This window comes from Triturus cristatus, chromosome 10, assembly GCF_964204655.1.
Source record: "Triturus cristatus chromosome 10, aTriCri1.1, whole genome shotgun sequence".
In the NCBI taxonomy this organism is placed as follows: domain Eukaryota; kingdom Metazoa; phylum Chordata; class Amphibia; order Caudata; family Salamandridae; genus Triturus; species Triturus cristatus.
Genome location: NC_140593.1, coordinates 1166344432 through 1166359804, shown reverse-complemented (window position 1 = coordinate 1166359804; position 15373 = coordinate 1166344432). Strand labels below are relative to the sequence as shown.

Here is a 15373-nt window from a genome sequence, read left to right as displayed (position 1 = left end):
GATGTATCATTAAACTGTTCCCAAATAAGGGAGGTTTAGAAACCCGAATGCACAGCTCACTGTCTAGTTATACAATCAGAAGATGTTTTAAGGGAGGAAAAGGTGGGCTATTGCCCTGCACCCCGGCTTTAAAGGGTGCTTTGAGAAGAATACCTCTTCCTTTACATCACCTCCATTTCAATATCTCAACCTTTTCATCGCTACAGTTTAATCCTGAGGATGTTGAGGCCTCACTCAAGGAATACATTAGCTGCTTTTTGAGTGAGTCAGTTCCTAAAAGTTTAACATACTTTAACTTTTTGGGGCATTTTATTTGCTTCAATTAGCACAAAGTGGGTAATAAAATCTGTTTTGAACAGGGGGCCCCAAAATAGGTCTTGCCAATGACCTCAAAAATCCTTGTGAAGATTCTGAGGATGTTATTTGTTCGTGCAAACACGGGTGAGTGCAATGTGCTCTCAACTCGTAATCAGTCCTAGCATAAAAATTGTGAAAAATAACCATCCATGCCTGCTTTTAAAAGAACATATTGTGGAGTATAATTATCTAAATGCTAATTTGTCATCAAACTGCTCTTTTTCTTTTTCAGTATTGTAGTCAAATTTAGGACATGGCCAAGGATGTCTGTTAAGCAAAGGAATGAGATGATGTCACTCTTCCTGGCTCTTGTCATTATACATAAGCACACGTGGACAACCACATCTACACATGCAGCTGATGGCCAGAAATCTGGCTGTGAACTTTCTGTCACAGACAACATAGAGGAGTATTCCAGGGAAGGGGATGTGATATTTGGCATCGTCAGTGCTGTTCATGAGGAGGCAATTGTCCCATCTTTAAATTACTTGTTTACGGACCCACCTGTTGCAAAACAATGTAAAAGGTAATTCACCCCATTTTTAATCATTATTGATAAGATGCCCAATACAAATGAGATAATATATACTATTTTTATGTTAGCCTATTTAGGTATGTGGATGCCTAGATGTAGCAAAACACACGTACACAGGCACACACACACACACACACACACACACACAAAATCTTAGGGACATATTAACAAGGACTTGACGGCACCAGAACATCACATTTTCTGGCGTTCTGGTTAACTCCTTTGTCTTATTTACAAGGCAACATTGTACGTAATGCCCCTATTCACACAGCACTTAGCATGAAAGGGGTGTGCAATGGGTGTTGCCGTGGGTGTTGCAGTGGGTGTTCCGCCGCAAAACCCATTGATTTTGTATGCTGCCCCATATTTTCAAGGTATGGGGCAGCGCAAAAAATACCGCCAGGGAATACCTGGTCTTAAGCAGGTGATACGAGGAGAAATGGTCAATTTATCCTCATATTTTGCTCTTTCTACATGTGCTGCATTCTGTAGCACACATAGGCCAAATTCCCTGTAAAGATTGTTTATGTGCAGGAAGGTGTACCTTCCTGCACCTAAACAATTGCCCCTGCAGCACAGGCATCCTAGCAAAATAGCGCTGGGGTGCCTGCACTAGTGCTAGACAGCTTTTTTAGCAACAGCTGCATTCTTGTGTATATGGTCCATCTCTGCATTTTGAAACTGTCGGAGCCCGGCGTTACCAATTTTGGCGTAACACCATGCTCTGCCAGTTTCCTGTAAATATGTCTTTACAGCCCTATTACGAGTCTGGCGGTCCGAGGACTGCTAGACTTGTGGTGGTGCAACCGTGGTGGATTCAGTCAACCCTGTACTAGTGGTCCAACCACCCCAATAGGAGTTGGGCAGTCGGACCGCCCTGGGACCGCCAGCTCCTCCAGGTAACCACCTCTCTGTGGTGTTGAAGTGGCGGTCATAGGCTGAAATATGCTTGGGGGACCACCGTGTTCCCACCAAGCTTATTATGAGTATCCTCTCCTCTAAGGTTCACAGGGAGGAAGAACCTGCCTAAAGGGTTCCCCTTTGCCTGAACAGCATGTGGATGCAGACAGGGGGGCATAACATGTGCCTCCTTGTGTGCATGTACATAAGTTCCTGCAGGGCATAGACATTTGAGTCCATGCCGTGCAGGAATCTTGTACTGCGGTGCCATTGTGGTGCTTTTTTTTAAGGCATTGTGGCCAGTAAAAGAGGCGCCGCCATGGGACTAGCATGCCGCCAGCCTGCCAGACTACTGAAAAGTCATAATCTGGTGGGCAGGTGGCGGCGAGCTTTTTACCACTCCCCCAAAAGTCGTAATCGGGTCTCTAGTGTCTTGCATTCACTCAAAATACATGATGCATTGTGTCTGCATATCGGTCAGGAGTGCAGTTATTCATGTTATGTTCACATTGAGATGCGTACATGTACTACTCTGCACCTGGCAAATAAGTTTCTCTGATTCTGAATGTCTTTATGTAAAATATCCAGCAAAAGGCAATATCTAATGTTATCATCACCATCACACTAATGTTTGACAGTTAAAGGCTTTCCAAGATATTGTTGGTGTTTGTTAAAAATATTAGGGGTGGGCAGTTGACTCTGCTCCTCCAGCAGAGTTTGCAGAGTTTTAACTAATCCGCACTCCCCTTGGAGAGTGACATTTTGCAAAAACTCCGGCACGTGGAGCGCTGTTTACTGGCACTGTCATTCATTTTGCTGGACACTATCATTGATCCTCTTGGGACAAGTCTTCCTTAGCGCAGTTTTACATGCGCAGTTCTTGCCGTCCTTGCCGTTAGCCGTTTGGCTGCACTTCCAGAGTGAATCTGAACTGAAGCGCACAGTGGAGGCCTCTTCTCAGCGTGCAGCAGGATGTCAGAGGAGGCTACAGAAGAGTCTGGCGCTACTGTGGATAACCACCATGTGAAGGTAAGATAACTGTCTTAATGGGATTGGCAATTTAGGGCCAGATGTACGACTCGCCAATTTACGAGTCGCAAATGCAATGCAATTTGGAATGCACAACAGTGTAATGCATATTAATGAGGCTGTCACAATTTGCGACCCCATTGGTAATGGCTGGCACTCACAGGGATGGTGGCCTGCTGGGGTCAGCAGAGCACCAAGTCTGGTACTGCTTTTATATACAGCAGGATAACAGGTTGCATTAAAAAAATTAAAATGAAACTTTTCAGTTTAATTTTTAAGGGCAGGCAGTGGCCCCTAGGACCACTGCCTGCCCTTAAAAAATATTTTTAGTGCCACTCACAAAGGGGAAGGGGTCCCTTGAAGACCCCTTCCCGTTTGAGAGTTATTTACCACCCTTCTGTGAAGGATGGTAAACTGGGACTGTTTTGTGACCACAATTGCGGTCGCAAAACAGTCATAAATAGCTTCAAGAGTCGCTTTTAGGAAGGGACGCCTGTGGAAGGCCCCTTCCTAATAGCGAGTCGCTAGTCCTATTTTGATTTGCGACTCACAAAAAAGGATTAGTACATAGGCCTGCGTTTTTTGTGCTCGCAAACATGTCTAAAACTCATTTGCGCCCGCAAAAAACTTTAGTACATCTGGTCCTTAATGCATTAACGCAGGGTTGCACTTGAGAGCGCACTATTGCCCTTTTTCACACAAGCAGCTGGTGCATGCTGCACTCTTATCTGGGGTATCTCTAGTGCAGAATCGTGCGTGACTGTGTGACACAACATTGAATCCTATGAAAAGGATTGCCTGGAGCGCAGGCATAGTACTTACAATCCAAGACCACAGCTCTAATTTGGAAACACGTTCAGTGATACTTCAAGCTTTTGGCCGTTACTTATAAAGAAAGAGCAACCTCATCGAATACAAATCTTAAACTAAATTATTAGTAAGTGGATCAAAATAAAAGGAATACGGGACATATTATCAAGCGATAAAACTACTGCTAAAACGGCGACAATGGGCTTGATAATATGCTCTTTGGAATTCCAATTGAAGCCCATGTTAGATGTGAAGGACGTTTAACATGGGCTTCAATTGGAATGCCATAGAGCATTTTATCAAGCCCATTGTCGCCGTTTTAGCAGCAGTTTTCTGCCGCTAAAGTGGCGATAATTTTATCGCCTGTCTTGATAATATGCCCCGAAAAGAGCCGAGCAAAGGATCCATGCTTTGATTAGCACCTCAAATTAGGCAGGAAATATGAATAAGAGAAAACCAAACATAACAGCAGCAACAATTGTACAAGACTGCAATTATCTCAATCTGTTCTCATTTTGAGTGACCAGTGAAATGGGTAGCCTCGGCTTAAGACACGAGCAGATAAATATGGAGTCAATTGTTGCTGTGGTAATTGCCAGTACTCCACATTTAGATACTTACCTGGTAATATTTATGTAAATAATCGCGTTTGAGAATAATGTATTCCTCTTTTTTAGCTCAGTTGCATTATCTACTGGGAACAGGTAGTGTAGAATAGCTCTTATTGACTACATGAAATATTTTGTGAGCAAGGACTGCCTTCAATTCAAGGTCTGCATTTCTGTTCAAGTTACTCCTCCAGGTTGCGGAACGCTGCTGAATCTGAAGTTTTTCAGTAACTTCACGGAATTCCGTGGAGTCAAATTACACAAACTCTACCCAGTCCTAGAAAATACCAATAGGCACAGTTGGAGGAAGGTGTGAAGAGACACACTTTAAATGTAAAATAAAAAAAGTCATTCTTGTTATTTTTCGAGTGCTGCTCTTCTATAATCATATCGCGAGGAGTGACTGTTTACAGAGACTCGATCACCTTACGCAGCACCAGCAACTAAGCAAAGCATGGTGATAGCACCTCTGTATTTACCATTATCTCAGAGTTTCCATTATAATTATATTTTTTCTTCTCTTCATAATTTTGAAGCAGCTCCCCTGAACTTCCCAAAGAAAAATGCATCATTTTTGGGCTGCTATGGCAATGTTCAGGCAGATCCATTAATTGGGGTCTGAAAAAAGAGGGAGTCTCAAAAATCACATTTCCCATTTTGATTCCTATAGGATTCTGTGCTCCTCAATAGAGAAAAAATTACATTAAATCTAGCATGTAAGTAAAACGTTACCCAAGGAGTTGCCATTGCTTTTATTTGGTGTAAACTCATTCGGTAGTTTTAGAGAAATTAAAAATTAAAAGTGCTCTGGACTCTTGGGGGTATATGTACAAGAACTGCCGCTAACTTAAGCAAACGCTAGTTAGCGACACTTTTCTTAATGTAGCCTATCACCAAAAACCCTGTTAGCGATGTATTTACAATACGTTGCTACATGGCGATAGTTTCAGGTAACAACCCCAATACACGGGGAGACCTTTCTCCCCAAACCAGTGCACAGCAATGTTTTGCCATTAGGCGTATTCTGCTCCTTACTCACTCCTTTTTCTTATGACACTTTTGTCCATTTACGTTTCACATTTCTTTTACTCCGTCTAGTATTAAAGTCCACATGTGGGAGTGCTCGCCTTTTGCCCAAGTTTCTTATGTCCCAAAAGTGCCCATCCGGACCTCAATGAAGAACACGACTGAAGCGTTATTCATAAAGATCTCCCTGCTGACGAGAGGCAACTACCTCGAAACACGTGTCCAGGGATGGCTAATGCGACACATACTCTTTTTACACACACCGTGGCATAGGCGTACTCGCCGTCGCCACTACATTGACCATAGTTCCTTGGGGCAACTTGCTGGTGTGACGAGCAGTGTGCGGCCAATTGAACTTGAAAGAGCAGTGTTTATTCAAATTGAAACCCAATGCATTTCGGGCTGAAATTGCCCTTTGTCAGGGGTCACTGCAACAAAACGCCGCAAATCTTCAAACCACCTCGGTGTATCAATAGGTATGAAATAAGAACATAAGAAACTTGGGCAAAAGGCGCGCACTCCCACGTGTGGACTTTAATCATAGACGGAGTAAAAGAAATGTGAAACGTAAATGGGCAAAAGTGTCATAAGAAAAAGGAGCGAGTAAGGAGCAGAATACGCCTAATGGCAAAACATTGCTGTGCACTGGTTTGGGGAGAAAGGTCTCCCGTGTATTGGGGTTGTTGTCTAAATCGTGTCATTTGGGCATGACACTGAGCCAAGTTGCATGCAGATTGAATTACAGTTTGTTTAACTTTGGAAGGAACGAAAGTTATGGTGTGCATCCCACCTCTTTATATTTCTTCGATAGTTTCAGGTAGCCACGGTGAAAACTGCTGCTAACACTAGCTTAAGGGCGATACAGATTCTGACGTTAGCGACCGACAACTGACGAGAGGCCCATTAGCGGCCAAAAAACTCATGTTAGTCAGCCCAACGTGACTCTTTTTTGCCTCTAGAGGCACAATTAGCCTACAAGTCCACCTCCAATGAAAAATAAGAAACAAAACCAATGGAATGCTGAATGGAGCAGTCAGCGTCAAGTGCAGGACAGATCAACAAACCCCCCAACAGCCGGGATGACTAGCCAGAGTCCCAGGGGAAGAGGAAATTCAGGCCTACAATCATGAAAAGCGGCGCATCACTGGGCAAAAATAGTGATTCATCACTTATCATTGCGCACTCCTTGCAACACCAAGGCATCCAAAACCTGGAAAGCGCGGACAGTCCCTGGGGCCTAGAGGCCCAGGGTGGGATGTGGAGGTGCTGTGGAGTTGCTGGGCAATTGCGGTAGACATTGAGGCATCGGCTATCGTCCTTACCTGGTGATAAAGTCTGCCAGCTCACATGGAGACACGTTGCTGACCTGTTTGAGAAGACGGACTGGTGCTCCTTGGAGCTGCGAATGGTAGAGGCAATCCTGCGCACCAACGTAGGGAGGTCTGCATGGCATACAACGTGCCACGATTACACCGGGGTGCACGGAGGAGATTACCAATGGTGGGCCGCATCTCTCTACATCACAGGCTAGAGAATGTAGCACTTGCGGGGGGCTGTTGAGGTTGAGGCCCCTGAGCTGTGTCGAACTTGTGTGGTGCGAGTGTGTGTGTGTGTGTGTGTGTGTGTGGCTGCAACTTCATGCAAGGGGGCCCTGTTGCATCACCTGTATCAGGAAGTTCCCCAGCGGACTTAGCAGTAACCGCTGTACCCAGGCTTGTGAAATCCCGCCTGGCTGAGTCACAGATTTGGAGAGAGTGCAGCGGATTGTGCCACGGTGTCAATGTCTAGGTGAGGAGAAGGTGGTATGAGTAGCGGAGGAGTCCCGGGGTCGAGTTGGGCCCAGGCCTAGCACCTGTGGGTGACCCTCCCCCTGTGGCGGTTCATCCGCTATGGCAGAAGAGCATTGCCCCGCTGCTTTCAAGAAGTGCAAGAGGAAACACAACATGATGATAACGTTCTGATGTACTCATGCTATGTTTCCTTTGTATGGGGCTGCTCCACTTACAGAGCAGGACAGGGGCGGAGTGGTTTGCCCACTCAAGTGTGCAATGAATGTTTCATCGACCCTCTCATGCCGCCCAGAGCAGTCATGCGCGCATCCCTTTTTCCAATGCAGGCTGCATTCCAGCCTGCATGGAGAACATGCCCACCCCACCAACCCCTGGTGAACACCTTGTCATGGCTCTCAAGAACAATCACAAAACCGCATTACAGTGTTGTGATTGGATTAGGGGAGGGAGCCTGTCTGCCTGATTCCTGTTCCTGGAAGCAGACTCAGGAGAGCAGGAGCACAGAAGAAGCGGGACCCAGCCACGAAGTAAGAATGTTTAAAAACTATATTTACAACCCCCGCTCCCCCTGTGTCCCCGCCCCCTTCAGTGTCCTTTCCTGGGTGTCCCACCTTCCAGCTGTCCAGTCCCCCCCTGCAGCACAACATAATGGTGGCTGCTGTGCGGCCATGCGCAGGGTGCGTACAACTGGTGCACCAAAGGAAAGCCCATCTGTGTCCATCTGCCACTAAACCGCGCCCAGCATCAAGGACCTTTCCTCTCGGACACTCCATCACTATGACGCCAGCATCCTCCTCACCGTCAACCCTGGATGCCACTCCGCCTGCTATCTAGCAACACTGTAGAATTCTATTGCAGCCTGCGCCTGTCGAAACCGCAAACGCAACTACTGCCACATCAGCCCACCAGAGCCTCATGCCGCCTAGCCAACCAACAGTGCAGCTGACTGGCTCAACTGCATCCTCCTGAACGTACGGTCCCTCCACAAACACGTAACAGAAGTTGGGATCTCCTCGACGCCACCTCTACAGATACTGCCTTCTTCATGGAAACCTGGACTAAACTCTGCTCCGGACTGCACATCGCCATCACCATCCATGACGGCTACAAATTCATCTGCACCGACCACCCCGAGCGCCCAGAAGGAGGCATTGCTATTGTCTGAAAAAGCACACTCCTACTGCCATGCACTCTAATGACCCGACGGTGACCATGGAATACCACTTCCAGATCCAGACCAACCCCAGCACCCTCATATACAGGCCCCCGAGCCATGAACCTCAATTCACTGATGCCATGGTAGACCTCATTGCATCCCAGTCTCTCCTATCCCCTGACTACATTTGTCTCAGAGAACTCAAGTTCCACCTGGACAACCACCCTCCTTGGGAACCTCGCCAATATCGGACTCAAGCAGCTAGTCACTGCACCAACCTACATAGCCTGACACACGCTCAAGCTCAACTTCTCCACCAGCGGGAAATTCAAGTACAGTCACAGGACTTTACTGTACCGACCATCATTGTTTACATCTTGCCTTCCCCGCGCACACTGTACACCATCGCCATCATTGCCTCCCTGTCGCAGCTGGAGCAAAGCCACCAAAGAACTTCCTCTAAACTCTCTCAGCACCACCACTCCACCAATGCTTACAGACGCCAACACCGCAGCACGCAACCTCCATTTAAGAATCTCCAACTGAACCGACACACTGGCAACCCACAAGATAAGACCAGGCAAACAGCACTCCAAGAAGGCCAACTGGTTCACTTCCACCCTCCACTAGTCCCGCCATACCTGCAGACGTCTCGAGAAGAGATAGAGCCACAACAGCAATCAACTCTGCAACACGGTCACCCTTGCACCATGGCGCAAGGCTGCCCGCATTGGTGCATGGCAGTCATTGTGCGCCAACTTAGGGGAAATAGACAGGGAGGGTTATTCATGAGCCCCTTCCGACAGTTTCACCCCTCCCATATCTATTAAATTTGGGGCTATGGTAGACGCATTTATTTTAAATAGCTCAATTGGAAGACCACATGGTCCCATTGCCTTTCCTGATTATAAGGCACCAATTGCCTTGGTAACCTCATCTTTGGTCAAGTCGAGCTCAAGTTCCTCCACCTCTGCGTCCTCTAACACAGGGAGTCTAAGGGTAGATAACAGCTCTCTTGCCTCTTCCCCTGAAGACATACATGCAGGCTCATATATTACTTTAAAGTGTTCTGTAAAGGCCCCCGCAATACTGTTTCTGTCTGAAAGTCAGTCCCCACCCTCCGCCACAATCTTAAATACCCACCTAGATGCCAGCTCACGCTGGTCCAGCCATGCTAAGAGTTGCTCGTTTTTTGCCCTATCTCGTAAACCCAGCACTGCGTGGCCCGGTAGTGAGTCTTAGCCGCCTCTTCGGCGATAGCTCCATATTCCTTCTGTTTTCGGAGCAATTTATGTTTGAGTTCAGGGGATACGGAATTTACTTGTTCTTCCTCCAATTGGGCTATTTCTTCTTCTAGGGTAAGCAGCTGTTTTTGCTTTTCTTTCTTATATCTATCCACCATGGATACACCCTGCCCCCTGACCACTGTTTTATATGCCTCACACAACATGGAGGCTGAATGCATTGAGCCCACATTTTCATTAAAATAGTTTTCTGTTGTTTCAATTAGCCCTTTCCGAATCATAGGGAGTCGCAAGTACCAGGGGTTAAGCACCATTTCACGTCTATTGTCAGGGGGTATCTCCATATGTAACTACTACAGGAGAATGATCTGAGATGCCCCTAGGAAGGTCTCCATCCTCTCTAAAAAGGGAGAGCTGATCCACTCTACCAAATATGTAATCTATACAAGACAAACTCCCATGCACACCCTAATGAAAGGTGTATTTGAGGGATTGTATGCTCTCCAAACATCCAACAAACCCATTGCTGTAAAAAAGTCTCCCAGCGCTCTCCCAGTTGGCTCTTCTGGTTTTGATGGCCTTCTATCAACGTCCCAATTAAGGCCCGCATTACAGTCCCCCCCAAGTAGCTACCCCCCTCAGGCAAGTGGAGAAGATGTGTTCTCAAGTCAGTCAGGGTAGCGAGGTGGAGTCGAGGTGGGATGTATAGTGAAGTAATATTAGGTACTCTGCCCTCCCATATGCCGGTCAGCATCACGAATCTGCCCATCTGGTCGTGTGTCACGGATTAGACCTGACAGGGGAAGGAATTACGTAGAAGAATCCCCACCCCTCTAGAAACTTTAGTGTATCTCGCATGCGCCACCAGCTTATACCCCCATCTATTCAGAGCGCAGTATGAAGAGCCTTGTATTTGTGTTTCCTGCGGTAGCACCACGTCAGGGCCCTGCCTCTTTCAGTACTGCAGGACAATTCCCCTCTTTATTCTATCCCCTAGTCCATTGACATTCCACAAAAGCAGTTTAAGCGTGAAAGCTGTTCCTGGTTCCTGGCCATTCATGAAATATACTAGAAGGCTTCGGCCCTGGAGTAAACACATGGGCGTGGTCGTAGCGTCCCTCATTAAGGGGCATATCAGCAACAACCGGCGATAATTATCGCTCAGCGCTTTTAGCGTGAGGATAATTATCGCCAGGTAATGTGGATTTGTATCGCTGAGATAGCGTGCTATTAGCAACGCTTATCTCCTCAGCGATAAAAATCCTCACGCTAACTGCCTAACGTGAGATTATCGCTGGAAACCCAGCGATAATCTCACATAGTGTGTCGTTAGCTTGCTGATAGGGACTCACAAACTTAGCCATGATATCCACCTTCCATAGGATATCATGGCTAAGTCAGTCCTGAAGCAGGCGTAAGAAAAGTAGCGATAACAGGGGTTATCGCTACTTTTTCTGATGCAATGCTTCATAGCGTGGGGCTTGATGATCGTAGAAATGTCGCTTAGCGACATTTCTCCTGTCATGTTAGGTCAGGAACGCCCACTTTGCATCTCATTAGCGATGCAAAGCTGGGCGTTAGGAATCCTGACGCTAAAGCAAGGTTTCACGCGTTAGCGTGGCCTTGCTAATTAAGCAATAAAATTATCGCCGCTTTTCGGCCGAAAACGGCCGCAAAAACGGCGATAATTTTTTATCGCCAGCTTGTAAATATGCCCCTAAGTGTTTAAAGATCAACACTGTGGTCAGGTCAATCGCAAGGCCTAATGTTGGTCGGTCTACTGTTAGGTTAGGTACCTCTCTTGCACTGTCAGTTAGCATTGTTGCACACCATATTAAACATTGAACAACATAACAACAAACCCTTGGCGAACCACTCAAACACTCCCTCCGCCCTGCCTCCTTGCAGCGTGGACTCCAAACTGCACAACCCCAACCGTGCAGAGCGCATGTGTGCCCAACCCCATCAAACCTTGTAGATGGGAATGTGGCCCCACCAACCCAAGCCCAAGATCTTATAGTACCCCAGCTCAAGTCTTGAACGCCCATGTAGCTATGCCCGCAGCAACCCCAGCAATAATCGGCCTATTTCCCGTGGCTGACTAAGATAAACAATAGCACTGTAACAACAATGGACCCAAAAGTCCAGCAATCAAAAGTATACCCCCCTCCCCCAAAACCAAATTACTTGGTAAAGAACAGCTTCTCGGCTGAGTCCCAGGTGGTCTCTTACAGAACCCAGCTACAACTTCGGAGAGCAGCAGCCGTCCAAGAACCCTCTTCACAGTCATGTGACTTAAGTCAGCACATATCTTATGGAGGGCCTGCTCTGAGTTCAAGGGCGTCACAATGACTGTCCAGCCCTTGCGCTCGTTGTTGTGAGTCATTCTTGTGGGGACCATGGGTTTGCCATCTTTCGAACTAGTCCCAAGTATCCTCTGGAAACAAAAAGAACCAAACTTTCCTATCCACCATTACTTGCAGTTTTGCAGGAAAAAGCATTGCATACTAGATGTTATTTTCGGTAAACAGACATAATATCGAATTCAAAATATCGAGAGGACAGAATATCGAGTTTTTAATATAGAATGGACAGAATATCGAATTGCAAAAATATAGTGGTGAAGAATATCGAAAATCAGGTAAGAAATAAAATATCGATTTAAATAATATAGAAGTAATTAATATCGAGAGTCATAATATAGTTGTTAAAAATATCGCTTTTTTTTATAGTGTTTAAGTGTTAGTATATGTGTTAAAAGTATGTATAAATGTTTGAATGTATGTTTGAATATTTTTAAAGTTATGAATTTTATGTTATTTAATTTTTGTGTAATTTAATTCTGTAGCGGGTTGTGGGTTTATAGGGGAATAGGGTGGGAAGTAATTTAATTTTTATTAGGTAATTATTAATTGGTATTGAAAATTAATTGTTTGTTAATTAATTATTAATTGGTAAATAATTTGTATGAATTGGTAATTAATTAGTATAAATGGTTTAATTGATGATTATGTTAATTGTCTTAATTGATTATTTGTAGCGGGTTGTGGGTTTATAAGGAAATATGGTGGGAATTATTTTAATTGTAAATAATTAATTATTGAAATAATTTTTGTATATTGCTAACTAATTTATTCTTAATTAATTATTAATTGCTATGAATTTTATTTATTAATTTTTGGTATTGAAAATTAATTGGTTGTCAATTAATTATTAATAGGTTATTAATAAATACAACATTGGTATTTATTATAAATTAATTTTTAAATATTGTGTGATTGGTAATTAATTTTAATATTTGTATTTGGTATTAATAATGTATTTATTTTTAATAAAATATTAAATTATTATTTTCCCTACTATTGCACTCACTGGAGTGGGAATAGTAATGTTTACCCCTACGGTATCCAACGCTTTCCCTACTATTGCACTCTTTGGAGTGGGAATAGTAATTTTTACCCTCCCGCTATCAAACGCTTTCCCTACTGTTGCACTCTCTGGAGTGGGAATAGTAATTTTTACCCCTACGCTGTCCAATGCTCACCCTACAGTTGCACTCACTAGAGTGGGAATAGTAATTTTTACCCCTACGCTATCCAACGCTTTCTCTACTGTTGCACTCTTTGGAGTGGGAATAGTAAGTTTTACCCCTATGCCATCTGACGTTTTCCCTACTGTTGCACTCACTGGAGTGGGAATAGTAATTTTTACCCTTACGCTATCCAACGCTTACCCTAGATTTGCACTCACTCGAGTGGGAAGAGTAAATTTTACTCTCCCGCTATCAAACGCTTTCCCTACTGTTGCACTCTCTGTAGTGGGAATAGTAATTTTTACCCCTACGCTATCCAACGCTTTCCCTACTGTTGCACTCTTTGGAGTGGGAATAGTAATGTTTACCCTCCCGCTATCCAACGCTTTCCCTACTGTTGCACTCTCTGTAGTGGGAATAGTAATTTTTACTCTTACACTATCCAACGCTTACCCTACAGTTGCACTCACTGTAGTGGAAATAGTAATTTTTACCCCTACGCTATCCAACGCTTTCCCTACTGTTGCACTCTTTGGAGTGGGAATAGTAATTTTTACCCCACGCTATCCAACGCTTTCCCTACTGGTGCACTCTCTGGACTGGGAATAGTAATTTTTACCCCTACGCTATCCAACGCTTTCTCTACTGTTGCACTCTTTGGAGTGGGAATAGTAATTTTTACCTCTACGCCATCTGACGTTTTCCCTACTGTTCCACTCACTGGAGTGGGAATAGTAAATTTTGGCCTCCCGCTATCCAACGCTTTCCCTACTGTTGCACTCTCTGAAGTGGGAATAGTAATTTTTACCCCTACGCTATCCAACGCTTTCCCTACTGTTGCACTCTGTGGAGTGGGAATAGTAATTTTTAGCCCTACCCTATCCAATGCTTTCCCTACTGTTGCACTCTTTGGAGTGCGAATAGTAATTTTTACCCCTACGCTATCCAATGCTTTCCTTACTGTTGAACTCACTGTAGTGGGAATAGTAAATTTTACCCTCCCGCTATCCAACGCTTTCCCTACTGTTGCACTCTCTGGAGTGTGAATATTAATTTTTATCCCTACGCTATCCAATGCTTTCCCTATTATTACACTGTCTGGAGTGGGAATACCAATTTTTACCCTCCCGCTATCCAACGCTTTCCCTACTATTGCACTTACTGGAGTGGTAATAGTAAATTTTACCCGCCCGCTATCCTACGCAAAAAATATAGCATTTTTGTAATAAATATTAAGTTAATATATATGTATTATTATTATTTTTTTACTTACATTAATTATTTATTAATATTAAACTAATTTAAGTATTTTTAAGTATGTTTCAGTTAATTCTATGTTTTATTTCATTAATTTTACATTAATTTTAAGACATTTAAAAAAATTCGATATTGTGACTAACTATATTTTTTACAGCGATATTTAGGATTCTATATTTTTGTACTTACCTGTTTGGAGATAGGGCTTCGATATTTTGGCATTCTTGATTTTTCATTTGATATTTTGGCAATTCGATATTCTTCTTCTCGATATTTTGTCAGTGATCCGTTATTTTCACGAAGCGCCCATTTTGCCTCGAAAAACGATCTCCTCATTTTCTGGACCTTGATAGTAAAGTCCGGAAAAAATTTGATTGTGGAGTTCTCAAATTTTGTATGGGGGGAGGAGCGTGCAGTTTGAAGAATTATTTCCATGTTGCATTTTCTGTTTTTTGACAGTATGCTAGGAGAACTGATCTGGAGCAAGGGGAGAGGTGGAGTCACCCTGCCCAAGATGCAACTGCCTATGGACAGCAGAGGAGTTGGAGCTCCGATCTTTAAGCACTACTTTCTGGCAGGGCATCTTCAATGGCTAGCCCACTGGCTTGCAGGACTTTATCTGACAGAGGTGTACATGGGAATGGGATGCAAAACTTTGAACAGAAAACAGGAGTTGGTTCTTCAGAGGCTGCTTTTGCCTGCGGTCCCCAGCAACCTACTTTGCATAGCCTATCACAGTTATCAGCAGGCTCTGAGGGCCAAACGGGGTGTGCAACCATACGTTCAGGAGAGCCCCCTGAGTTTCATAGGCATCTAAGAAAAGCTGTGTGCCAGGAAGTAATGGAGACCTGGGAATCCTCTGGATGGACATGCATGGTAATCTATTTCAAGACAGTAATCTGATCCCCTTTGATCTACTTCAGAAAACACCGGCCTCCTGGCAGGGTAGTTTTGACACACAGGAGTCAGAGCGGCTCTAAGGCATCACAGTCTCTGAACCCACTACACACCCGCTAACTCAGATTCTCATTCACCATGGGAAATGGGTGTAGGCTTATATCTTGGATTTCAAAAGCTATACCATACAGGACTACAGACCCTCTAGCCACACTCCGATATAAGTGGCCCC

The 15373-nt window shown here is 44.6% G+C and overlaps 1 protein-coding gene across 1 annotated transcript in view; it reads left to right on the top strand.

Moving 5' to 3' along the window:
• Positions 1-620: 620 nt before the first annotated feature.
• Positions 621-15373, top strand: part of LOC146796859 (extracellular calcium-sensing receptor-like) — a 125186-nt gene continuing 110433 nt past the window's right edge. The window contains exon 1 of the mRNA XM_085631395.1: positions 621-883. Within this exon, the coding sequence (XP_085487521.1) occupies positions 621-883 (263 nt within the window). The remainder of the gene's footprint in view (positions 884-15373) is intronic.